This window comes from Anabrus simplex, chromosome 4 (assembly GCF_040414725.1).
Source record: "Anabrus simplex isolate iqAnaSimp1 chromosome 4, ASM4041472v1, whole genome shotgun sequence".
NCBI classification, from domain to species: Eukaryota; Metazoa; Arthropoda; class Insecta; order Orthoptera; family Tettigoniidae; genus Anabrus; species Anabrus simplex.
Window position 1 is genome coordinate 111,014,612 of NC_090268.1, and position 26,506 is coordinate 111,041,117.

Here is a 26,506-nt window from a genome sequence, read left to right on the forward strand (position 1 = left end):
GAAGAAGTTACGATGATCATAAAAGAGGCAAGGGACGATGAATCTGCAGTGGAAATAGAATAGGAGAATGCAGGCTCCACTGAAGTTGCGTACAAAAGAAATCGCATCCGATGTCCCAGTAAGACTGTGGATACTTCGGCATTGATAAGGTCTGATGATAAAGAGGGGATGGAAGAGGGTGATGAGCATCTACAAATAAGAGATCGGAATAGGTACAGACCCAAGATAAGAAATTAACCGCTAATAGGCACTAGTCAAAAGGACAGCCAGCTACAGGCCATGGGAAAAACAGCTTGGCTCTATGTGGGGAAAGAGGAAAAAGAAACAAGAGCAGAAAACGCAAAAGGTTTCCTGGAGAGAAAGGGAATCCTAAGACAAATAGAATGTGAAGAATTAGTAAAGCGTGGGTAAAGCAAGTCTTTCAAAGTGGGTATACCATTTCAATTCTTAGAATTAACCTGTTCCACAGTTCTGGCTGGAAGGAATCTTAGTAAGACAATTTCGTTTCTTTCGAGGACAGAAGGACCGAAGAACCTACTTTCAACTATCACTAAAATGCTAAGAATCATATTATGGAATGCAGAGGGACTGAAGAACGCTCTAAAATACATATCTGAATTGACAATAAAAAGTTTGGATGTACTCACAGCAACAGAAACATTTCTACTAGAACCTAATGACATTCCTGAATTTTATGGGATACATACGCTTGCCAAGCCAACGAAAGGCAGACCTGAAGGGGGAGTATCCTGCTTCCTCAGGTACTCAGCGGGAAATCTACAACAGACTTATAAAGAAGAAAACATAACCACAGTGCAGACGTCGATGTTAACAATAGTTGGAATATATATGAATCCGGATAAATCTGCAGATGACATTACTGAGAAAATATCAACTGCACTTACTAGAGTAAACAAGGACTCCAACATTATTGTTGCCGGTGACAAACTGTAGGATTGACAAACCCAGCTAAAAAACAGAAATAGTGATAGAGTTTCTACTAGAGGATGGTTTCACACTAGTCAACAAGGGGAAAGAGAAAACTTACTTTGGACACGACTCTAGTGCCATCGACCTTGTATTCTTCAAGGGTAAAGAAATAATCATCCACAGACAGGAAGGGCTTTGGAAATCGGGTGATTCCCTCTTGAGGAAACACATACCAATAGCAACAGACATAACAATATCACATCCATCATAATCGATTATGATAACAAATGGCATAAAGCCATCAAGAAGGTTGGACAAAGACAAATTAAATAAAATTAGCAGTGCGAAAGCGGAAGAGCTCGTCTCAGAAGAGAAGATAAATGAAGCACTTGAGCTAATCACGAAGATGATACTGGAAGCAACTGAACCAAATTCAGTCAGGAGAGTTCAAAGGTGGTTTGACGCAGAATGTCACAAAAAGAGAAAGGAAACTCTAGCTGTGCTGGATAGGGAAAGAACCTCACAATCAGAGAGAGACCATCAAATATATATCTCCCAAAGAAAAGAATACAAGCTACTTATAAAGAAGAAGAGAGACGATTTAACTGAAGAAGAAGCCAAGAAGACTGCAGAGGAAGCAAGAAATGATCCCTTCCTGGCACTAAGAAAGAAAACAGTTTCAAAAGCCGGCAAAATTCCACTTAATAAATGGGAGTCTCATTTTCAAACAATTTTGAACAAATTGGAGGAGGACGTAGCTTTTATCAAGGATAGAAGGGAATCAGAAGAACCTACAAAGACCGTAAACGATAAAAATATCAACAACACCTGGGGTAGTAGCGAACATCATAAGAACTAAAAATCGTAAGACACCGGGACCGGACCAAATTAGTATTGAACACATCAAGGACTCACTAGAGACGCTACTACCAATGTGGGCTAATATCTTCAATATTTGCTTGGACAGGGATATTCCAGACTCATGGAGGAAATCATTCATTAAAGTGCTATATGAAGGTAAGGACAACACAAGTGACCCTAATGCATATAGAGGAGTGGCGCTAGAAAACAACCTCTTTAAGATATATATGAAGATAGTTACAAAGAGGCTAGAATCAGAAGTCACAATTCCAGAATGTCAATTTGGTTTTACTAAAGAGAAATCAACTCTACATGCAGTCTAATACCTGTTGGGAGAAGTACAAGAAGCCCTAAGAATATCCAAAGGGAAATATTTCACCGTATTCATAGACTACAGCAAGGCTTTTGACTCACTTGACAGGAAACTACTGAGACAAAAAGTCAAAGATATGATTGGCATAGAGCACCCACTTATCCATATATTGGAAGACGTTATCCAACATAAGTATATTGAAATCGATGATGTTGTCAACAGATCGAAGATTATTACACAGACCAATGAAGTCCTACAGGGTGACCCCGTAAGTCCGTTGTTGTTCAACATAATGACTATAATAATAATAATGTTATTTGCTTTACGTCCCACTAACTGCTTTTTAAGGTCTTCGGAGACATCGAGGTGCCGGAATTTAGTCCCGCAGGAGTTCTTTTACGTGCCAGTAAATCTACCGACACGGGGCTGTCGTATTTGAGCACCTTCAAATACCACCGGACTGAGCCAGGATCGAACCTGCCAAGTTTGGGTTAGAAGGCCAGCGCCTTAGCCATCTGAGCAACTCAGCCCGGCCAACATAATGACAGCAGACATCGTTGAGATACTCAAAGGAAAGAAGACAACCACGTTAATCACGTATGCGGACGACATGGTCTTAGGCTCGACCAACCAAGAAGGGCTGCAGCAAACCTTGATGAAACTTGAGACATGGGTAGAGGAAAACCATCTTTCAATCAATATGTGGAAAACACATCAGATGATTTTCAGAAAGGGAGGGAGATTATCGCAAAAAAACATACTGACTCTCCACAACAAACCACTAACGACAGTCAATAGGTTCAAATATTTGGGTGTAAGCCTTCAAAAGACAGCCAGCTCCTTCCAGTGTCACATCCAGGACAGGATAGCAAAGGCCACGAAAGCAATATGCAGGGTAATGAACATTGCAGCACTATCACTGAAGATAGCCATGAGACTTTTGATACGATGATATCACCCATGGTTACCTACGGTCTGAAACTAATATGGGAAAAACTGACTATCACTGACTTATATCACATAGAAAAGGTGAACGCTTGTTTCCTAAAACATGCCCTCAGAGTGGGAAAATATGCCCCATCTAGACTTGTTTACATACTTGCCAAGAAAACTTTTTTTATGGGGGATCTAAGACTACGTCTGCCTTTTACTGAGGCATCCAACAAACTATTGGAAAGTAGGAGGACGAAGAGAACAGAGATAGATATTGACTTCTATGGAACATCAGCGATGATCGACCGCAACTGGACAAAGCCGAACCAAGACATACCATTACGAGACTGGCCAATCATGGATTTCATTATAAGATTTGTGAGAATAAGCTACTTCATTCGCCGAACGATAGGTGCGTGTGCGAATTATGCAGACAGAGATGTACCCTGTATCACATAACGGTATGTCAGATGAGGACAAAATCTTTGTCTGATTACAGCAGTGAAAACTAATCCCTGTTAGGGAGATCATTTCAATTTTATTATGATTGTTTACTGTACTCTGAATTAGGTCTCCATGAGTGTTAAATTATGTTCGGTTTGTAGCTCATGCTCTTTCGAGTGTACCTTAATAAAAATAAAATTTGTAGAGAAATGCATCCTCGATAGAATTCTCAAAAACCACATTGGTACTCGGACAAAAGTCCTTCTTTCTCCAGACACCACACAAGTCGGCGATTTACAATCTTCTCAAATACCTTATTCAAACAGTTAGTAAGACAAATAGGTCTGTAACTTCCTGCATACCTAGGATTTTTGTCAGACTTGAGGACAGAAATTACTATGCCCTCTCGCCAATGAGATGGAAACCCACCCTCTATCCAGATTCGGTTGAACACATGAAGGAGATATAACCGACTATCCTCACTAAGGTGTTTCAACATCTGGTTATGGACACTGTCTGGTCCGGGAGACATGTCCTTGCAAAGCACCAAGGCGCTGCAGAGTTCCCATGCCATAAAGGGCACGTTATAGTCCTCGCAAGCTATATAATATTATTCTTGTGTAGCAGTATAATAATTTTAGTGCAATTATCATTATAACCATTATTATTAATGGCACCATAGCCATGAGTGTTACTCCTTGTCTAATGTAAATGTACCACGATAATAATGCACCATTGTTTGTTGTACAGCAATTGGCTTATATATTTAAAACACTATGATGATTTTTATTATATCAATTTTGAGAGAACGGCTGAACCGACAGACATTGTAAAGCATTCTGACAAAAGCTCTTGACCTGTAGATTGGCAGTATCTTTAAAAGCATTAAAATTTCTTACTGTATATTTTTAAATTATTAAAGAAAAATGTAGCATTCTGATCGGCTAATGCACTTGTCTGGTCAGCTGGTACTTCATGGACAGGAAAATTCACTGTTTTGCTGCCCAGCTGTTGAATAGTGCACATTACATTCAAACTTTCTCTAACTTTAAAAGAAAATTCGATGTCGGGTTTAAAATTAAATTCCAAAGCATCTGGCGATATTCAACTAACATGGTTCAACATGGAATAAAGCCCCAATGGCAAATAATCATTCACTAATGTGTGGGAATCATTTTCTAAAATGTATCATAGGTAACGACATTTCAATCCTTCTGGTGTGAAAATTATTGTTCTTGGGAGAGATTTCATAAAGTTTTTGTCTGTTTTGCAACATGCTTATCGCCAAGCAATTATTTATTTATAAAACCAAACCCCATGGTGTAATTGTCGCAAGGGGCCATGGCCTACCAAGCGACTGCTGCTCAGCCCGAAGGACTGCAGATTACGAGGTGGTGTGTGGTCAGTACAACAAATCCTCTCAGCCGTTATTCTTGGTTTTCTAGTCTGTACTGATTTATAACTGTCTTAAATAATCTCCTGTTTGAATCTTTTTTCAAAATACGCCACTTAACTTACAGAAAAATATGCGGGCAAAACCACAAAAAAAATGGAATTCGCTGATTTGTTTTGCAAGACTGCCCTCAGTAAATGGTGACGGATCAAATGTTATTGAACTACCAACCAGAATTTCAGCACATGATGATACTGTAATTGAAAGTTATAGCAAAATGTTCACTTTGCGAAAGATTAATTAATTTGAAAGTCATTGGGCTTATAGGCTACCCAATAATTCAAAACATACACTAGCGCCAACAAAAGTTAGCTACTTCAATTTCCTAAATAAATTGAATTCCTTGGGATTAATGGTTTGCCTCCACATATTCATATTCTAAAAATTGGAGCCATAGTTATGCTCCTTAAAAATCGGAATGTTTCCTAACAGCTCTTGAACTGAACCAGATTAGGGCCTAATTCTAAGAAATATGTATGAAAATTGTTTAGATTTGGAAAGATTAAGTGAAGATAAAGCTGGACAGAGTGTTCTGATCCCTCGAACTGACTTTAAAATATCCGATAAAACACGTCCATTTTCTTTCAAGAGGCATCACTTTCCAATTCGCTTGGCATTTTGTGTCACGATCAATAAACTTCAAGAGACGTGGAAGTCTGTTTACCTCACCTAGTTTTCAACCATGGCCAGTTAAATGTTGCACATTTGAAGGGTAAGCACACCCTCCCCTAGTCAGAACGAAGGTTCCTATGTGTCCGTGCGCGGTGCGAGAGAGTTTCTCTCGTCGCGCGACTAATGGCGTTGGTGCTATGTTCAAGTGGAGCAAGAAACTTACGCCTGTTATACGCGTTAGTATTTGTTGCTTGCTTTCGGGAGATAGTAGGGTCGAACCCCACTGTTGGCAGCCCGGAAGATGGTTTCCTGTGCTTTCCCATCTTCACACCACGCAAATGCTTGGGCTGTAGCTTAATTAACCCGTGAGTGGTCGCTACATGAGATTTTCTCTCATTATTTTTTATTGTGCTATTACTTCACAGTGATGAAAGTGAGGTGACAGTTCCCTATTCTAGCTGAGTTTATAACTGCCGTGAGTAGAACGATTCACATTTGAAGGGTAAGCACACCCTCCCCTAGTCAGAACAAAGGTTCCTATGTGTCCGTGCGCGGTGCGTGAGAGTTTCTCTCGTCGCGCGACTAATGGCGTTGGTGCTATGTTCAAGTGGAGCAAGAAACTTACGCCTGTTATACGCGTTAGTATTTGTTGCTTGCTTTCGGGAGATAGTAGGGTCGAACCCCACTGTTGGCAGCCCAGAAGATGGTTTCCCGTGCTTTCCCATCTTCACACCACGCAAATGCTTGGGCTGTAGCTTAATTAACCCGTGAGTGGTCGCTACATGAGATTTTCTCTCATTATTTTTTATTGTGCTATTACTTCACAGTGATGAAAGGGAGGTGACTGTTCCCTATTCTAGCCGAGTTTATAACTGCCGTGAGTAGAACGATTCACATTTGAAGGGTAAGCACACCCTCCCCTAGTCAGAACAAAGGTTCCTATGTGTCCGTGCACGGTGCGTGAGAGTTTATCTCATCGCGCGACTAATGGCGTTGGTGTTATGTTCAAGTGGAGCGAGAAACTTTCGCCTGTTGTACGCATTAGTATTTGTATTATGAGCACTTCTTGTTTTTGAAACCGTTATTGTGTTCAGAAACCTTACTTTTTACGTAAATATTACTAGACGTAATGCATGTGTGAAATTTTATTTTTTACAACTTCAGGAAGGAAGTTATTTTTAGTACCGTGAAATGGGGTAATTCCGATCATTTTTTAAGGTTTTTTCGGATACGTCCCGCGTTATTTACGTAGTACTTATGAAATTAAATAAGATTTATGATTCTTTAGCTTTTATTTGACGTAACAAAGAATCATAAGTAGTCGATAATATTGAAAAAATAAATAAAAATCGGTGATTGGTGTTACCCCATGGAGTGGGGTAATTCCGATCAGTCATTTCTTTTCCTTGATTATCGGCATTTGACCGTCTTATGGGTAATACCGATCACATTTTTACTTTTTTTTTTAATATTTCTTAACATATAAACCTAAAACAAAGCAAATAAACAATCATTAAATCACTAAAAATAATTGATCGAAATACACAGAAAATTAAAGTCTCTAAACGCATTCTATTTTCAAGCTATTTAGTAAAACTGTTCGAACCAATAGTAAAGAAGATATGGGATATTTTACTAATAGTAAAGTAAAACATAATACAATAGATAACACACATTAAACAGATTATACAGATAAAAATGTTACATTTAAGAGGCACTAATCACAATATTTTACACAAGGACATAGTCGCCTTCTACTCCACATCAACATGTTCTATATCAAAGAAAACGAACTTCCCTCGTTTGCAGGATGCTGGTATAAGTTTCCTCTCAATTTGTTCCTTTTCGATTTCCATTACATCGGAAATGTCTGGAAATACAAAATATGTTGTGCCAGCCAGGATCCTCTTCCTCAGGAAATTTGCTTCGAGTGTGCCCGGACTAACCCTCACCAGCTGGCCAATGAAACGCCGAATTCTCTTCTTCGTAGGAAATGCAACGAGAACAAAGTCATTTATAGACAACCCATCTTCCCCCTCTCTCTCACGAGAAGCTAGAGTTTCTGCGGTGGAGATGGCGTGACAGGTTTCGCTCGCCTCAAAACTTGAATTGTCTCCTTCTGATGTTGATTCTTCTTCTGAAGTTACTTCAGTCTCTATACTTTCATCATCATCATCATCATCATCCTTGTCAGCTGCATTGGTGGCCAAACCTCTCACCACGATCCCTTTGCCAGGAGGAACAGTCAAGCGCTTCGCACGGCGAACCGGTGCATTTGTACTTGCCTCTCCAACCCGGGCTCACTCGAGATGTTGAACGAACGATGCAGTCCACGATCGTTCTCGATTGATGGCATCAGCACTGTCATCATGTGGAATCTGGTTTAGCATGTTTTCCAGACAGAAAGGAACAATACCTGTTTTTCTGAACCCAGAAATAACATTCGTTGCACAATTTACACCTATCTTATTGTCTCTTTTAGAAGTTTAGGGAACTCTGATTCGTGCACCACTCCCCTATTCGTTTTCTTCCATTCATCTAATACACTTCGCCAAGCCATCTTTAGTGGGATGAAAGAAGGCAACATCAAGAGGCTGGCAAAGGTGGGTAGCATTCGGAGGCAATAGAACAAATTTGAGTCATGCTATTCACATAGCTTGATTACGTTAATTGAGAGATGACTCGACAAGTTATCGCCTATCATGACCTTAGGCCCCTGTAATGCCTTTATATAAGGCAACATAATTTTCTTATGTCATGACACAGGTTTTGCCGCGACGAATAGTGATGAATAATCAGATTGTTTTCCCCGAGCGGTAGGGAGTTTTACTTCAATGGGCCTGGGTGATTCGCTACGTGTGAAAGAGACGAAGTCCTCTGCTTCCCAAAACCTTCTTTAATTGTAGACTGATGAGTATGTATAATTATATACAGTATTTACAATCTCCTTCTCAATTTCAAATATCAATAACATAGAAGACTTGGCGTGGTCGAAGTACCGAAGTGAATACTCTAAGTCCAAACTTGGACCTTATTATTATTATTATTATTATTATTATTGGAGACCTGACTGACAAAGCTTCCGCCCGCACTCCTGGTACAGACGTTCCAAAAAAAAGCCTCCACTAGGGTGTGTATCCCTGTTTTATACCCTCATTAACTTTCGCCTCCCTTCGAGAAGGCCATCGAAGTTCTCATCCTATCGAGACTGTCCACAGACACACCAAAACGGAATTGCCTCTTTCCGGTCACTTTCCACCCACCTTTTCTAAAGACATACTACGTTCTTTCAGCAGGGTGCAGCATGTGACTCACCCTACTTCGACCAAGCCTTACTTCCAATTGCACAACCTGTTGCTTACAGCTTTTGTGTGTCTTCAAACTCTTAAGACCTATGTGGTTCTTAATTTTACCTTAAATCTTTTTTCCCCATATTATTATAATACTTTGGCTTCACTACCATTACATAAATATGAATATTAGCCCTTAATTTCCCCATAATATCAATGTATGTCTCAGCGACACCATTCCTCCTACGTTCCCGGTCATGGGTTCAATCCCCGGATGAATGAGTCCTGAGCTTGAACTGGGGCAGACACGACACTTAAACCATGCCTCCAACATCGTAAGATCAAACCAGCCACTCATATTTCGGCTATAACCAGCACCACTGACCCCTCCTTCTGTCCACGTGTCATACAGATGCTTACTTTCGTAGTCAGTGAATGGTGGTAACACTGTCCCGTCTGCAGCCGCAGCCACCATAACACTGATACTCGTTTTCGACAAGTATAAAATTCTCTCATGATGTTTGACCCCACGTTTCACAACAACCTTCACATTTCCCGGATCATCACAGAAATTTGTCTCATCATAATTTATATTTAACATAGGAACTCTCTCTATGCTTTTTGCAGGTTATGGAAATAGTCCACGATAATATATCTCGTAGCAGCTGCCCTGGATCGTTTGGTGTTCTCCCCAATCCTCACTGTGAGTTCCTGATTCCTCCTGAGAAAACTTCGAATCCATTCTAACTCGGGACGGTTATCTGCGAACCTTTTCTCGACCTTCCCAGTGTGGTTCAAGTAACCCTGGACGATGTTACGCATATCAGTATTTCTGAGCGGGAAACCCCACCTGGCACATAACAGCAGCCCTTCGACGAGAGTTTTTTCCTCCTCCCTGGTTAAGGCTGTCGGTGCACCCACCTTGTGTGAATATCTGTTCTTCAATTTGTCGTTTAGTGTGGTATGTGGTACAGCAAACTGTTCAGATGCTCTCCGGATACTCATTTTCCCTTGACGGACAGATTTTACTGCATTCTCTAAGTGGATAGGGTTATATCTACACCTTCCGACAGGTCCCATTTTGTTCACATATGTCCTCAACATGATCGGTATTACCCTATAACAAGACAACTTCGTATATAAAAAGCTGCAACATTAAAACACTGCAACGTAGAAACTCGTGCAAAAGCTTTATATGATAGCAAATAACAGAAGATAGGATTGCAGTATTAATTTACCGTCAGTGTATGGTATGTGACGTTCTGAAACTGAAGTTTCCAATGACAGCGGTAATTTAATAAATTTCTCACTTCTTAACAACCTCTCCCGGTGAATTGTAGACAAGAATGCACATATTCTTAGTGCGCAGTCAGACAGCCAATAACGTTTCCTTTGTTTATACGCCGCGTATTTGATCCACTGTCGTCGCAGTTTCGCGGGAAGGCCCCATTATATTGAAATTACCCCATGTTACGGTACATTGCATCTCTCCGGATACTCCTTTTCCCTTGACGGACAGATTTTACTGCATTCTCTAAGTGGATAGGGTTATATCTACACCTTCCGACAGGTCCCATTTTGTTCACATATGTCCTCAACATGATCGGTATTACCCTATAACAAGACAACTTCGTATATAAAAAGCTGCAACATTAAAACACTGCAACGTAGAAACTCGTGCAAAAGCTTTATATGATAGCAAATAACAGAAGATAGGATTGCAGTATTAATTTACCATCAGTGTATGGTATGTGACGTTCTGAAACTGAAGTTTCCAATGACAGCGGTAATTTAATAAATTTCTCACTTCTTAACAACCTCTCCCGGTGAATTGTAGACAAGAATGCACATATTCTTAGTGCGCAGTCAGACAGCCAATAACGTTTCCTTTGTTTATACGCCGCGTATTTGATCCACTGTTGTCGCAGTTTCGCGGGAAGGCCCCATTATATTGAAATTACCCCATGTTACGGTACATTGCATATGTTATTTTAAGTAGTAGTTTGTGTCTTTAATAAACAGCTAATCATTTCATTTTTATGTCCGGCTTCATGGCTAAATAGTTAGCGTGCTGGCCTTTGGTCACAGGGGTCCCGGGTTCGATTCCCGGAAGGGTCGAGAATTTTAACTATAAATAGTTAATTTCACTGGCATGGGGGCATGGCATATGTGTCGTCTTCATCATCATTTCAACCTCATCATGATGCGCAGGTCGCCTACGGGAGTCAAATCAAAAGACCTGCACCTGGCGAACCGAACTTGTCCTCGGACACTCCCGGCACTAAAAGCCATACGCCATTTCATTTTTATACAAAATATGTAAGGTAGAACTTGCATTTCATTTCAACAGTAAATTTCAGCCTTACGCCCCACAAAACTGTGAAAAATATCATACTACTTTAATGTGAGATAAAGTCTCGCGCGCGACCACTCACGTTACATTTCGGCTAGCGACCACTCGCGGACTAAGGCCACGGTCACTTCCTTCCCACTTCTAGCTATTTCCTATCCCATCTTTGCCGTAAGACTTGTATGTGTCCGTTTGATGTAAAAAAAAAAAAACTGTAAAAAAATTAAGTACAAGAATGTCATATAAAAGGAAATCCTTCAATAAATATTCACCCTATTGACCATCATGTCTTGACAGGTTTCAGCTAGTTAATAATTAAGGTGGACCATTATTCTGCTGTTCAACTGTTAAAGGTGTACGAGTTCCCACTACGTTACTATTGGCTATCGCTCTTCGACATTCTACTGTTTCTGCCGCTCACTCTGGCAGGTTACTATGTGAACCTGGGGACTTGCCGCCTGTCTGTCTGCCATGATGGATGCAGTCCTGTGTTTTTGCCTTCTAGCCATGATCTACATATGCCTTAATGGACAACTGCTATGTGCTCGAGTTGAAAATATTTAACATGTTGTACTTTGAGAATCAAAATTTTCGAGCAGTATTCTCCCTCAAATGTTGCAACATACTAGCCAATAACCAAGGTATAACAGAAAACAGATGAAGAGTACAATAAAAATAGGTTTCTAAATCAGTCATTTGTTTCTAGGGGGAAAAGAAAGGCAGTCTTCTGCTATTACAGTTGGCAATGCAATGAGATACACAATTAAATAACCACAGAGCCCAAATTATGTGGACCAAGAAGAAGACCTCATGATATTGGGAAGAAGCATTTTCATGGAATTTGAAATTAGAGATGTAAACCAGCATCGCATATATGAACATCTGTGGATGGACTAGACAAACTAGAGCAGACTTGTACAAAACTGTACCCGGCTTGCTGGAGTGAAAAAATTATGATGATGACTATTCTTCTTCTTTCCTAACATTTAGTCCCACATTGGTGCCGGGTCTGCTTTTAAACATGTGATCCTCCACTTCCTGCGATCAAGGGCATTAGCTTCAGTGATGCCCAGAAGATGCACGTCTTCCTTGATGCAGTCGAGCCATTGCTTCTTGGGACGACCTCGGAATCGAGAACCTCCAGGATCAAATTGGAGGGCTGTATGTAGCATTCAGTCTGCAGGCCTTCAGATGACATGACCATACCATCTAAGTTGTACTTTTTGCATCTTCTCTGGGATAAGTGCCACTCCCAATCGCCTTCGGACATCTTCATTTCTGATATGGTCCATTCTTGTAAGATCCACTGACCAACGTAACATTTTCATCTCCATACCATGTAGAACCTGCTCATACTTCTTAGGTGTAGGCCAACATTCCAACCCACAGAGTGCAACTGGTCGGACCATGGATTTGTAGACTTTTCCTTTCAGGCGGGTGGGAATTTTCTTGTCACATAGCACACCACTGATCTGACGCCATTTCAGCCATGTAGCATTTACTCGTGCTCGGGTGTCTGGTAATGTCTTTCCGTCTGAGGTGATGGGTGATCCAAGGTATTTAAATTGGTTGGCTTTAACTAGGTCTTGCCTGTCGATGCAAATACTACCAGCAGTCTGCAAGCCTCATTGCACATACTCAGTTTTAGTGATGTTAATGCGCAAGCCATATTCCCCTGAACGGTCTTTCCAAATCTGCACGAGATTTTCCAGATTCCTTGGGCACTGATCTGCAAGGAACACATCATCATGATGAGGGGGAAAAACTTAAAATCTCACTTGCAATGTAAGGAAAGGATTTAATTATAGTACTGAACTAAAATAATTATTCAAACTAGGATTTAGCAGAATAGAAACAGACCAAATACAGTACGGTACACTGTTAAATAAATTCTAGAATACTGGACAGTCCCGTGCGAATTAATATTGGAATATGACAATAACTTTTTTTTTTTCACTTATTCACATAATAGATACCTTTAACCATTGCTAATAGCTAACATGTCCTCCTCTCTGTTTTATAAGTTTTTCTACACGATTTGGCACAGATACTTTCAGTGGTACCGATATGATGTTGTTGGATATCAGCAGTATTGTCATTGGCAGCTGTGACTTTTTCGGGTGACCCGACAGGTGTCTGCTGTATCAACAACCTGCCATTGGTGACCTGTAAACTGACACGTTCAGCACTAGCTCTAGACATGCCCGGACATTCCTCCGGCAGCGACTGTTTCTTCAATTCTTTATTCACGATTGCCGTTTTATTATTTTATTTATTTACACAAATGTTTCCCTTAAGGAGAGCAATAGAACTTGAATACATAAAGTCATCTTCGGGCGTTTTTCCTCTTTTCTTCCCAAAATCTTGTCATCCTCTTTCGTTCCTATTCTGGTCTCTATTCAACTAAATCCTAGTTTGAATAATTATTTCAGTACAGTACTATAATTAAATCCTTTCCTTACATTGCAAGTGAGATTTTAAGATGTAGTTGTTGATGTTGATATTATTATTGTTATTATTATTATTATTATTATTATTATTATTATTATCATCATTATTATTATTATTCAACTGAACTAGCCAAATGTATAAAAATACTCAGTGGAAATATGTTCTTGTTGCTTATCTTGGACTTAAGGTCAGATTTTTTACATTGAAAATATATACAAATAAAACCAATCATTTCTACCACAGTTTAAAACATAATTGAAAAGAGGATACAATACCTGATATACCATACAGAAATACTTTAACCTACCTAAATTTTTTGACATGTTTCCCAATTTTGTGGAGTCTTTTCCAATATCAGGAATTCCACTCTCCATTTCAGTACTAAGTATTTTTCCATTTATAGTATCATTATCTAAACTTGTTTCTGAGAGTCCATTGGCATCCTGAGATAATTCATCCACAGCAGAAGGTTCTATATTTACAAATCTGGAAAAACAAGAATGAAATACATGTATGAAATACCATTGTTATGACAATATAGTAAGAGCACATATATTTTGTTTATACACAGCAGAACTCTAAGCAATAAGAATCTTCTGGGTTATTAGGTTGTTTTTTTAATTTACTGCTTTATGTCGCTCCAACACAGATAGGTTGATTGTGCAGTCAATCTCTGGCAAATTTCCACCGCTGTAGCTCCTTATGGGGCAAGAAAGGACTAGGAGTGGGAAGGAATCGACCGTGGCCTTGATTAAGGTACAGCCTCAGCCATTGCCTAGTGTGAAAATGGGAAACCGCGGAAAACCATCTTCATGGCTGCTGACAGTGGGGTTCGAACCCACTATCTCCCGAATGCAAATTGACAGCTAAGTGACCCAAACCACGCAGCCATTCGCTTGGTACGGTGGTCTTTGTTTATAATAATATTACTGGTTTTACATCCCAATAACGACTATCTTTTTATGGTTTTCAGAGATGCCGAGGTGCCAGAATTTTGTCCTCTAGGAGTGCTTCGCAATGTCTGATACTCTCACCCGTAGATCATCATCAATAATGTCTTTAACAGCATGAATGTTTTCGTCTGTAATGCTGGTCCGAGGATGGCAATCGTGTTGCTGATTTTCCACATGATCTCATCCTTCCTTGAACTTTTTATGCCAGGCAAACACACGCGTCCTTCACAAAGTTTGATCACTGAACTGTGCAGTCAATCTCTGGCAAATTTCCACCGCTGTAGCTCCTTCAAGAGCAAGACGTTTTATAATTATGTGTTGCACAGTGGAGGGGTGCACCTGTTGCTCCGACATCGTGAGCATTACTGATGAAACGGCGGGAAATATCTAACAGCATGCTCCCCCCACTTCTAACGGTACCGCCTAGGCATAGCAGAAGCTCAGGGCCAGTCCTACCAACTGTTGATGTTCAGGAACAAAAATCCTGTTTATATTTGATCGACCTTCGTACATTCAAAACTATTTTATAAAAATAAATATGAAATGAATTATAAATTATTAATATTTAGCTCAATACATTTATAACAACAATCAAAACTTCCAGGAAGTAAAAAAAAGATATGGAGTTAATTTACAAAGGTAATTCCAGGCTTGGGCTAAATATTCACAAGAATACTGAAATAGTTTCAACACAGAAAAAAAAAAAATACAGAATAACTTTTCATAAGTTTTCAAAGAAGCCATTGCAGACAACATTCTATTTACAGTCTTGGATGATATAATGTGAGCTCCCACCAGCCTCCAAAGCAGTTAAGGCCAATTGGTAAGCAGGTAACAGTTGAGGCAGTCTGATGTCCTGGCAGTCCAAACTTATAAGGTTAAGTCTTCATCACATCATCATTTGTTAGTACAAGATATGTTAACCGTTTCACTAGTATTCTGCTTTTGGTTTGTTTCTTTACAGTGACATAATCAATTTTTAATATTTGGACAACATGATCATGTGAATTTTAAGTTTTTAAGATAATTTCACTGTATCCACAGTGGATAAAACAAAGATTTCAAAAGCCAATTGCGGTTTCAATATTTTATAAAATGTGTTGTGTAGTGTTCAATAAATTGTAAGTTTAAGAGTAGTAAGCTATGTATGAACGAAATGAGAGCTATGTAAAAATAAGAATACAGAGGACAGCGCAGTTCAAGCTGGAGTAAGGTCTCAAACAAGGAAGTGCTCTCTCACCATTACAGTTATAACTAGATCATTACAGAGAATGGTAGGAATGATTAGAGAATATAACATGGAAGCAACGCTGTTTAGACAAGACTGCCTAAAAGTCAAACAACTCTTAAATATATGCGAGACCTTACTATCAATTCAAGACTTGAGGGAGCTAACTGGGGACGAGAATGAAGAAGGGAAATAAATCTGTTAATCTACAATAAATTATGAAAACAGAGTAGTCAGATGGCTAATAATCAATCAATCAATCTACTAATCACAACTGATCTGCATTTAGGGCTGCAGTCCATGTGGCAGATTCCCTATCAATTATTTATCTAATCTTTTCTTGAATGATTTCAAAGAAGATGGAAAACTATCAAACATCTCCCTTGGTAAATTATTTCACTCTCTAATCTAGGGTTACCAACCGTCAGGCTTTTGTCAGACATGTCCTGCTTTTCAATCATTTTGGTTATGTCCGGCCGGCATTTCTAATTTATCGACATTGTCTGGCATTTTTCGTTACAAGATTGCTCACTTAGGTTTTAGGCTGAAGACAGCATGTTATTGTATCGTACATCAACTCCATGTGCTCAGGGCGCTACTTCCGAGGGTGGAAATAAGTAATACTAATATTCGATATATTGAACTCTAAGTCCAGGCATCGATCAACCATTCAACGTGCTTCATTTCCACGTTTATGTTGAGAGAAACCGGAAGTGTCGAGAGCTACAGTTTACATGCGCTTGCCATATGATTTGCAGCTATCATGTTTGGTATATTAACCCATTAACGCCTGAATTATTTTTTTCTAAATTTTTATTTGTTTTTTACATTATTATGACTCTAAGTAACACAAACACACTGAAAAAGAAATGTTTAATGTTATTCATCACTCAGTTTTGAAAATATTTGCCGTTACCATATGGCAACGCTAGGCGCTTCTACTACCTACTTATATTGGATATCACTTTGATTAAAAATTTACACTCTGAATCATCGGCAGGCTACTATTCTACATTATGATTATTATTAAATGTAATACTACTAAAATTAAATAACAATTAGAACTTCACATTTGATATATTACACACATCACTTCTTTCTGTGTTTGTAAAACCACACGGTCTAGCCAGTATGAAAAGGAACGAAACAGTCGATGCACAATCCCACTCCACACTTCAAGCACATTGTCCTTACACTGGATTTACAGTTTTCATTAGCGCACCTTTTCCTCCTCTTTCCTTCTGTGTGCTGGACAAGGTGGTCAGTTTTATCAAGTCTTACAGAATCTGATATGCGGCCGCTAAGAGAGGTCCGTGAAACTGCTGGTCGTCCAGCTCCTTTTGGTACATTCTGGTATCTCTGGAGATAGATTGTAGCTATTTCTCTTTTGAAATCCAGGTGAGAAATTTTTTTTTCTCTCCCTTTATTGTATAAAATCCAGCTGTTTTGAACAGCCACATCTAGCATCCATGTGAACAAAGGCCAGTACCATTTTTTGCCTCGTATCCCAGTGCGATAGCAGGCAACATTCTGATCCATCTGGTCAGTGCCTCCCATAAAGGTGTTGTATTTGGCGACCAGCCTTGGCCTTGGAATCATTACAGTTTGCTTCTGCTGCTGTGAGTATCTCTTTACTTGACCGACTTCTTGTGCACCACATGAAGAAGAGATCATTGTTACCACGGAGTTATCCATCCACCGGACATAAAGCAGTCCATCATTCTTCTCTAATGCTGTCTCATAAGTCCCACGATCTTTTTTGGAAAATATTTGCTTGTTTTCCAGAGGACATCCTTTAGGAATTCGATTTTCTCGAACAGTACCAATGGCAGAATAGCCACAATACTTGAGAAATGAGAAAAGTCGTGCACTAGAAAATAAATTGTCCATGAAGAAGGTGTAGCTTAGTTCTCTTTTCTCATCTGGAACTTCCTCAAGCAGAACAAGTAGGGGACTTGCAGCCCTACCAAATAACTTGTCATAGTCAACATTAGATTTTGGTCCTTTACCCTGGTACAACTCAAAATTCACTAAATATCCGTCCTTGGTGTTCAGGCTCCAGATCTTGTATCCAAATCTAATGGGCTTACCACGAATGAATTGTTTGCACCCATGGCGGCCAAAATATTTCACCATACATTCATCAAATGATAGATGTTCCTCGGGTATGAAATTATCAATACATCTCTTCTTTAACTTTTCCATTATAGGCCTTATTTTCCATGCCTTATCATTAGGGTCAATTCTAGAGTTGTCTGCAAAGTGCAGAAACCTACAGATTTGAAGAAATCGGTCTCTTCTCATTGACCGAGAAACTGCCAGGTTCTTCAAGTCATCATTCGAATCCCAGAAGTGCCTTTTAGAAGGCATGTTATTGTAGCCACTAACATATAGAATGGCAATGAAGCAGCGTATTTCTTCTGCTGTTATCTTTGGGTCCTGATAATTCAAAAATAATGCATAGCGTCTGGTTTCCTCCACTAAATGTTCTATGAATTCTTCGTCTATAAACAATTCAAAAATGTCAATTACTGACAAGTGTTCATATCTTGAATAATCTGGAAGGGGGAATGCAGTAGGTTTTTCAATGTCAAAATCAGCTCCTTTCTCCCACCGCGTGTCGGATGTTTCCCTCTCAGCGACCCATTTGATAACATTTTCAGATATTGGGGTAGATATAATTTCAGGTGAAGCTGCCGCTAGTGTGGGTGGCTGTACCGATGGGCTGTACTCGTTTTCGTCCACACCTATTCTTTCTTCGTTGGATAACTTTATTTCAGCGTTAGCTAGTAATTGACGAGACGTCAGGTTGTCAGCTAATCCACCTTCATCCTCATTTCCAGAATCCTCATCTGTGTCTATATTTGGTATTGGAGGTTCAATAAACACATCACCGTCAATATCATCATTGTAAATGATGTCCAGTGCTTCAGCAAGTGAAAACCCGCTCCTAAAACAATAAAGCAAAATATATGTTTTACTGAGTATAAACGCCTAGCGTTACCATATGGTAAACTTGAAATTCGGAAGCCATAACTTCCACATGTTTTGAGTAAAATCATTTGTTATGGTCATAGAATGTATATTACACTATACAAATAAGTATAACACCAAAATATAATCCATGTAATAATTATAAGCTTATAAAAATGCACTTACTCGAAGCGGATGTCCATTTTTGCTGCACATTCAGCGATTGCAATTTTTGAACTGTCTGTATGCTATTATTGTAACAAACACGTCAATGAGAGCTACATTATCGTAAGCGCGGTTCCCTTATAGAGCGATAAGCAGTGGTACCAATCCGCCAGCACAACTGTTGAAAGTACAGTAACAGCTTTAATAATGTATTACATGTGTTACCATATGGTAACGCTAGGCGTTAATGGGTTAATCTCATTGCATCCTATTACGTACCGGTATGTCATCTTTGCAACCTGAAAGGAGTGAATCTAAAAAAAAAGACAGTGTAAATTTTCGGATAAACTAAAAAATAAGTATCCTTGCTTTACTCACGGATGCAGTGAAAGTGAAGCAAAATGTGCAGTGTGTGATAGTTACGTTAATGTCGGATACAAAGGTGTTGGTGACTTGGAAAGACACGTTAACAGTGAAAAGCACAAAAAGACGGTGAGAAGTAGGTCAATATCATGTTCAATGTTATCATTTGTCACTCCCAAATATTCACCAGATGATAAAAAAGTTCAAGCCGCAGAAGCTACAATGTCATTTCATACAGTTTTCCATCACCAGTCGTACAAATCAATGGACTGCACAGCTAAACTGAATAAGAGTATGTTCTTAGGTTCTGAAGTAGCACAGAAACTGACCTGTGCAAGAACTAAAACAGAAGCCATAATAAATAATGTTATTGCTCCTCACTCGACAGATATTATAATTGAAACTCTTAACAATATAGTTCCATTTTTTGGCCTAGGAACAGATGCAAGCAATCGTGGTGCACTAAAGTTGTTTCCAATTGTCATCCAATTCTTTGATCACAAAAATAATGGCATTCAGATAATAGTTCTTGATTTACAAGCATGTCCAAATGAAATTTCTGAATGTATTTCCTCCTATATTTCAGATACTCTCAAAAAGCATTAAATTACTTCTGAAGCCAATGTCGATGTTAATTTTGGAAGCCTTGCATGCAGGGAAGGGAAGAATGTATTCTCTGCTCTCAAAAAAGACTTGAATGAAAACATAGTAGGTGTTGGATCTCCTGCTCACATTCTACATAACTGTTTGCAACATGGAGCTGATGCTCTTCCTGTTGATATCAAGTCTGTGGTGATGAAAATGTTCAACTTCTTTCATATATATGCAGTGCTCACTCAGGAACTGAAAGACTTTTGTGAATTTGTTGATGTAAATTATCTGCAGCTTTTAAATCATTCTAAGACTAGGTGGTTAACATTGTATCCAGCAGTTGAAAGAATCCTGCAATTGTTCCCAGCTCTTAAATCCTACTTTCTTTCTCAGGGTAGGAAGTCAGTGCCTTCATCAATTAGAAACTTCCTTGAAAATGACTTTTCAGAGCTCTATCTTTTGCTTCTTTCCTCAACCAAGCACATTTTTCACTATAATTTTTTTTCATTTGAGAAAGAACATAATTCAGTTGTAGAATTCAGTTACAGACTTGAAGGTCAATTCATTCCCCTTAAAGTCAGACAGATGTTAAATACATTTTCAGAAGATGGTTTGGATAAAGAATGCAAAGTGTTTATGGAGAATGTATCTTGTTTCTGTGAAACCTGTACTGAGTACTTGGATAAATGGATGCATCCTGTAGAGGAATTCAAGTGTTTCAAATGGTTGAAACTTCAGAACATTAAAGACCTCAGCTTTGACGATACTGTACCATGTATTCAGTACTTACAGTCAAAAGATGTAGAAATAGATGATTCAAAATTATTCGACCAGTTCTGCAACATAGGGGCTTATTCTAAAACTTCAACTCTGCACAAAGATAAAACACTAGACCAACAATGGTCTGTTTTTTTTAATAAGTGCCAGAACATTGAGATATTTTCTGAACTTTTGAACATTTACCAGTTTTTCTTTGCCATACCAGGCAGCAATGCCTCCACTAGATGTGTGTTTTCATTCATAAATGCTCAATGGACAAAGGAAAGGAACCATTTGTTGGTAGAATCAGTGAAAGGAATGTTCCTTGTGAATTTCAGTTTCAAAGGTGTGTTGTATGAAGAATTTTATAAATATGTACTTTAAGAAAATAACTTGCGTCTTCTTTCAAAAATAGGTTCTGTTGAAAAATACAGCTTCAAGGAAATGAACTGCAGCAAGGACTGATCATTAAGTAAGGTATTTCCTTTTGTAAAAAGTTGTGTGTAAAATATGTATAATTTTGTTATCGATTGAAATTGTCAGGCATTTTTCTTAAATGTCCTGCTTTTTGCTAAGCTATGTCCTGCATTTGGAAATTTTCAGTTGGTAACCCTACTCTAATCCCTCTTCCCACAAATGAGTATTTGCCCCAATTTGTCCTCTTGAATTCAGTTTTATCTTCATATCATGATTCTTTCTTTTAAAAACTCTAGTTAAGGTTATTCGTCTACTAATGATAATTACTATGAAACAATTTTCCGCCTTGTCAATACTTCACATTTTATTATATTACCTTCCATACATGTTTCGAGAGCTCAACTGCTCCCTTCCTCAGCGGTGCAAATCAAACAAACATTCTTGGACTTGACACATTTGTACAATAAAATCATCAATAAAACAAATTATACATAAATCTTGAAATCACTAAAATATCTCTTTTGTGTCTAAAATGTTCACGTGTACTTACTATTTCATTTAATAAAAACTTTTAAAAAAAGTATAATTTTCAAATCATAAAATGAATAAAACCTATTAAGTTAGTCACTATATACTAAAATTTGAAATGCTGTCTACTATGTTCTTGAAAACTTCACCTTTCCTTATTTAGACTGCTAAAGTTCTAAGACCTTGCATATAAATAAGAATTTCTCCTCTTAATCTCGACCGACCATGCAAGCCATTTTTAACCGTCAAGTTCTTCAGATTCAGCTGGTACTAAATTTGACAAAATTAAAACAAAATTACACTTGTCTGAACCAAACAAACATAAGGTCAATGGCAGCAAGCAAAGCAGCAAGGACATTTATGTACTCTCATTATACTGAATGCGATCGAGCATCTTTGGTATCTTTTCTCGCTAAATGCACTAGCGAGTTCTCTTGTCGACATTCGAAGGCGATGTCAGATTTAAAGTTAGAAACTTCATAATTCTTCCGTACTGAACTGAGAATCACAATGTTAAAAAGAGAGTTAAGAGGTTGGTCCCGAATTAAACATGTTGCAACATAAGTTGGTGCAACTTTATATCAGTGTATTGAATAGGTGGAACCTCTTAACTCTCTTTTTTGCGATGTCAGAGTCGATTAGTATTACCCGTTGACAAGTGTACTGTAAACAAAATTCAAAATGAAAGAGAACATGTTTTCGTAATAAATGCTTAAATAACATGGCCAATATCGGTTGTTAACTCATTAGAAATAAGTAATAATGTGATACATCTCAAGATACACCTGAATCCATCTCTGATTTTAAAGGTTAGTTTATATTTTTTTGCGTCTGGTTAAAGTTTGTAAATTTATAGGGAAGCAGTTATCATTACTCTGATTGCACTTGAAATATGTTTTCATGACAGATATATGGTTAAGGTAAGTTAGGTGACGCTGTCTGAATAAGACAACTGAAACATTAGTCACAGAATCCTCTGGAGTGATATTGTTTGAGTCACCAGTTCATGGACTGGTTTGATGCAGTGCTCTATGCCACCCTATCCTGTGCTAACCTTTTCATTTCTACGTAACTGCTGCATCCTACATTTGCTCTAATCAGCTTGTCATATTCATACCTTGGTCTACACCTACCATTCTTACCGCTTACATTTCCTTCAAAAACCACAAGTACTGAGTGTCTTAAGATGTGACCTATCATTACATCTCTTCTTCTCGTTACATTTAGCCAAATTCACAACTAAGTATTTTTTAAATTTACCACCTTGTCAATACATTAATTGCATAAGGCAACTTATTAGTTAAAAAAGTGGTACATGTTTCGTATTTTAGTAACAACTTCAGCCACTTAATAACACTGTTTAGATTAAAAATTCATATATTGACAAAGTATCAATGCTTTGAGAGAAAGTGTCCTTAAAAATAGCATAAGAAGATAAAATGACAACATTAAAAACAAAATACAGTAGAGTCTCGATTATCCGACTTAAACGGGACCTGGAGTACGTCGGATCACCGAAAATGTCGGATAATACGGAATAACTTTGAAACTGAACTAAAACAAACAGGAAGGCTATACTGTATTATGTACTATGTTTTACGGGACTCTATTTATTGACTTATTAATTCAATTGTACAGTAGATGCAGTACTCTTTTCTCACTACGCCTGTAGACGTGCAGACGTCTTGGCTTGGGCTGCAAGAGTTTTGATGTCAGCATCTTGAAATTCAGCCCAGTCTCATCACAATTAAAAATCTGATCACCGGATAATCCTTCACCAAGAATTATTTCTTGAAATTGTCTTTTAAATTTCACAACCTCATCGGATTTAGTTGACAGTTTTTCTCCACAGATATTAAGCTTCCCAATGCCGTACCGTATTTTCCACCGATCAAACCACCCAGCACTGGCAGTAAAATTAGGGTCCCTTATTAAACTCCTTCTGGATATACACCGCCATTTCTTGCAGAATGGGGCCAGATATTGACAAGCCCTTTTCCTGGTTTTTAGTGAACCAAAGAAATAGTGCTTCACTTACTTTTTCGTACTCACATTTTTCATTGTTTTTTTCTAATTTTCAGTGCATCACTTGTTGCTCTGGTAGAGCACCACTTTTCAATTTATTCCCTCGTATGTTTCCAGTCTCCCCCTTTAACACGTCCAACACCATAATCTGAGGCCATTTTTTGAAGCGTTTCCCCTTTGTCCAGTCTCTTTAACCCACTCTACTTGTCCTCCACAGAAACAATCACTTTCTTACGTTTACTCGCCATACTCACAGAGGATTTGAAAACTATAACATCCGCACCCAACCAATACTGCATTGAACAATCCTACCGCATGACTGCCAGGGCTTGTCCCACAGTCGCACCCTCCACACCGCGTGTCCCAGAATTGCATCCACTTAAAGTTCAAATTAAGACTAACAGTGTCGGATAACACGGAGTGTCGGATAAGCGAAGGTCGGTTGAGCGAGACTCTACTGTACTCATAAATAATTTATAAATTCTTTTCACAATTGAAAGTTGTTGTCAAGGAAACACTTGTACAATAGTCCATAGAGAATGTCTTCAAAAGTTCATGTTAAAGATTTTTTGAATTTTTAAGCCAATTTATAATTTAAAATTATACTTTTTATAGTAATTATCGAAATGAAGAATTCTACGTTTCATAATGTGGCTTCTATTACTATTGGAGGTGATAATATCACTAATTCGTAGTTGTCAGTTTTTTAAAATTCTGGTCTCCTCTGGAACAGTATCTCTTGTCTTTTTTACAGTCTTGTGTCTGGTGTAGTAGTGATGTGTTCTTTCTTGTTCACGTACTTGTGGAGGTGGAGGAGCGGGGGATACTGGTGTGTCATTAACTTCCTTATTGTTACCTTCTGCTTCAAAGCGCAAGGAACACGTCTTAGGGCTATCTGGAGGTGGAGAGATTCCAATACTTTTTTTGTAATCTTTTTCAAGTATTTCCAAATACACCAGAATTTGATCATATAATGGGTTCTTATACTCTATGGCCTCATTAAGGTTATCATTTTTCTTTCCAAGTTGGTCTACATAAATGTACAGATCTTCATGTGTCTTCATTAAGCTGTCCTTTTTTAATTTTTTTATGATGGTGAGATAGGGTGGCACAGAGAGTTGCATCAAACCAGTCTATGGACTGATGACTCAAAACAACAACATCACTCCAGAGGATTCTCTGACAAACGTTTCAGTTTTCTCATTCAATAAAAAAAGTTTTGATTCAGGAATATATAAACTTACATGCTTTGAGTGCAAGAATACATACATACATACGACAATCCAGCCACAATATTAAAGTAAGATATTTAGAACATGTAAATGCTGAAAAACTTAGAAGATTCTCAGCTATTCTCTCCACCTCCAGATAGCCCTACGACGTGATCCTCCCCCTCTGCAGCAGAAAGTAACAAAAAGGAAGTTAATGACACACCAATATCCCCCACTCCTCCACCTCCTCAAGTACGTGAACAAGAAAGAACACATCACTACCATAGGTCATAAATTTACCAACATAGAATAAGACCTCACCATCATTTAAAAAAATTAAAAGGGCAGCTTAATGAACACACATGAAGATCTGTACATTTATCTCAACCAACTTGTAAAGAAAAATGATAACCTTAATGAGGCTATAGAGTATAAGAACCCATTATATGATCAAATTCTGGTGTATTTGAAAATACTGAAAAAGATAACGAAAAAAGAATTGAAATCTCTCCACCTCCAGATAGCCCTAAGACGTGTGCCTCCACCTTTGAAGCAGAAGGTAACAACAAGGAAGTTAATGACACACCAATATACCCCGCTCCTCCACCTCCTCAAGTACGTGAACAAGAAAGAACACATCACTACTACACCAGACACAAGACTGTAAAAAAGACAAGAGATACTGTTCCAGAGGAGACCAGGATTTTTAAAAAAACTGATTACGAATTAGTGATATCACCTCCAATAGTAATAGGAGCCACATTATGAAACGTAGAATTCTTCATTTCGATAATTACTATAAAAAATATAATTTTAAATTATAAATTGGCTTTAAAATTCAAAAAATCTTCAACATGAACTTTTATAAGACATTCTCTATGGACTATTGTACAAGTGTTTCCTTGACAACAACTTTCAATTGTGAAAAGAATTTATAAATTATTTATGAGTATTTTGTTTTTAATGTTGTCATTTTATCTTCTTATGCTATTTTTAAGGACACTTTCTCTCAAAGCATTGATACTTTGTCAATATATGAATTTTTCATCTAAACAGTGTTATTAAGTGGCTGAAGATGTTACTAAAATACGAAACATGTACCACTTTTTTAACTAATAAGTTGCCTTATGCAATTAATGTATTGACAAGGTGGAAAATTTTAAAAATACTTAGTTGTGAATCTGTTAAAGTGCCATACGGACCATGAAGTTGATTTTATGATAATTTAGCCAAATCGATCTTCTCTCACCAATTTGATTCAGTATCTCTTCATTTGTGATTCGATCTATCCACCTCACCTTCAGCATTCTTCTGTAACAGCACATTTCGAAGGCTTCCATTCTCTTTCTTTCTGAGCTAGTTATCATTCATGTTTCACTTACATACAATGCCAAGCTCCAGACGAAACTCTTCAAAAAAGACTTTCTAATTCCTATATCAATGCTCAAAGTGAGCAAATTTATTTTCTTAAAGGCCTTCTTTGCTTGTGCTAACCTGCATTTTATGTCCTCTTACTTCTGCCATATAACAATACTCATCTACTTCCTTTAAGACTTCATTTCCTAATTTAATATTTCCTACATCACTTGACTCTGTTCGACTGCACTCCATTACTTTTGTTTTGGACTTATTTATTTTCATCTTGTACTCCTTACC

General features: G+C 38.2%; 1 protein-coding gene across 2 annotated transcripts in view; it reads right to left on the bottom strand.

Moving 5' to 3' along the window:
* LOC136872190 (membralin) overlaps nt 1–26,506 on the bottom strand; it is a 470,893-nt gene that overhangs the window by 418,262 nt on the left and 26,125 nt on the right. For both annotated transcript variants that reach the window (XM_067146026.2, XM_068227184.1), the window contains exon 4: nt 13,945–14,123. In XM_067146026.2, the coding sequence (XP_067002127.2) occupies nt 13,945–14,123 (179 nt within the window). The remainder of the gene's footprint in view (nt 1–13,944; nt 14,124–26,506) is intronic.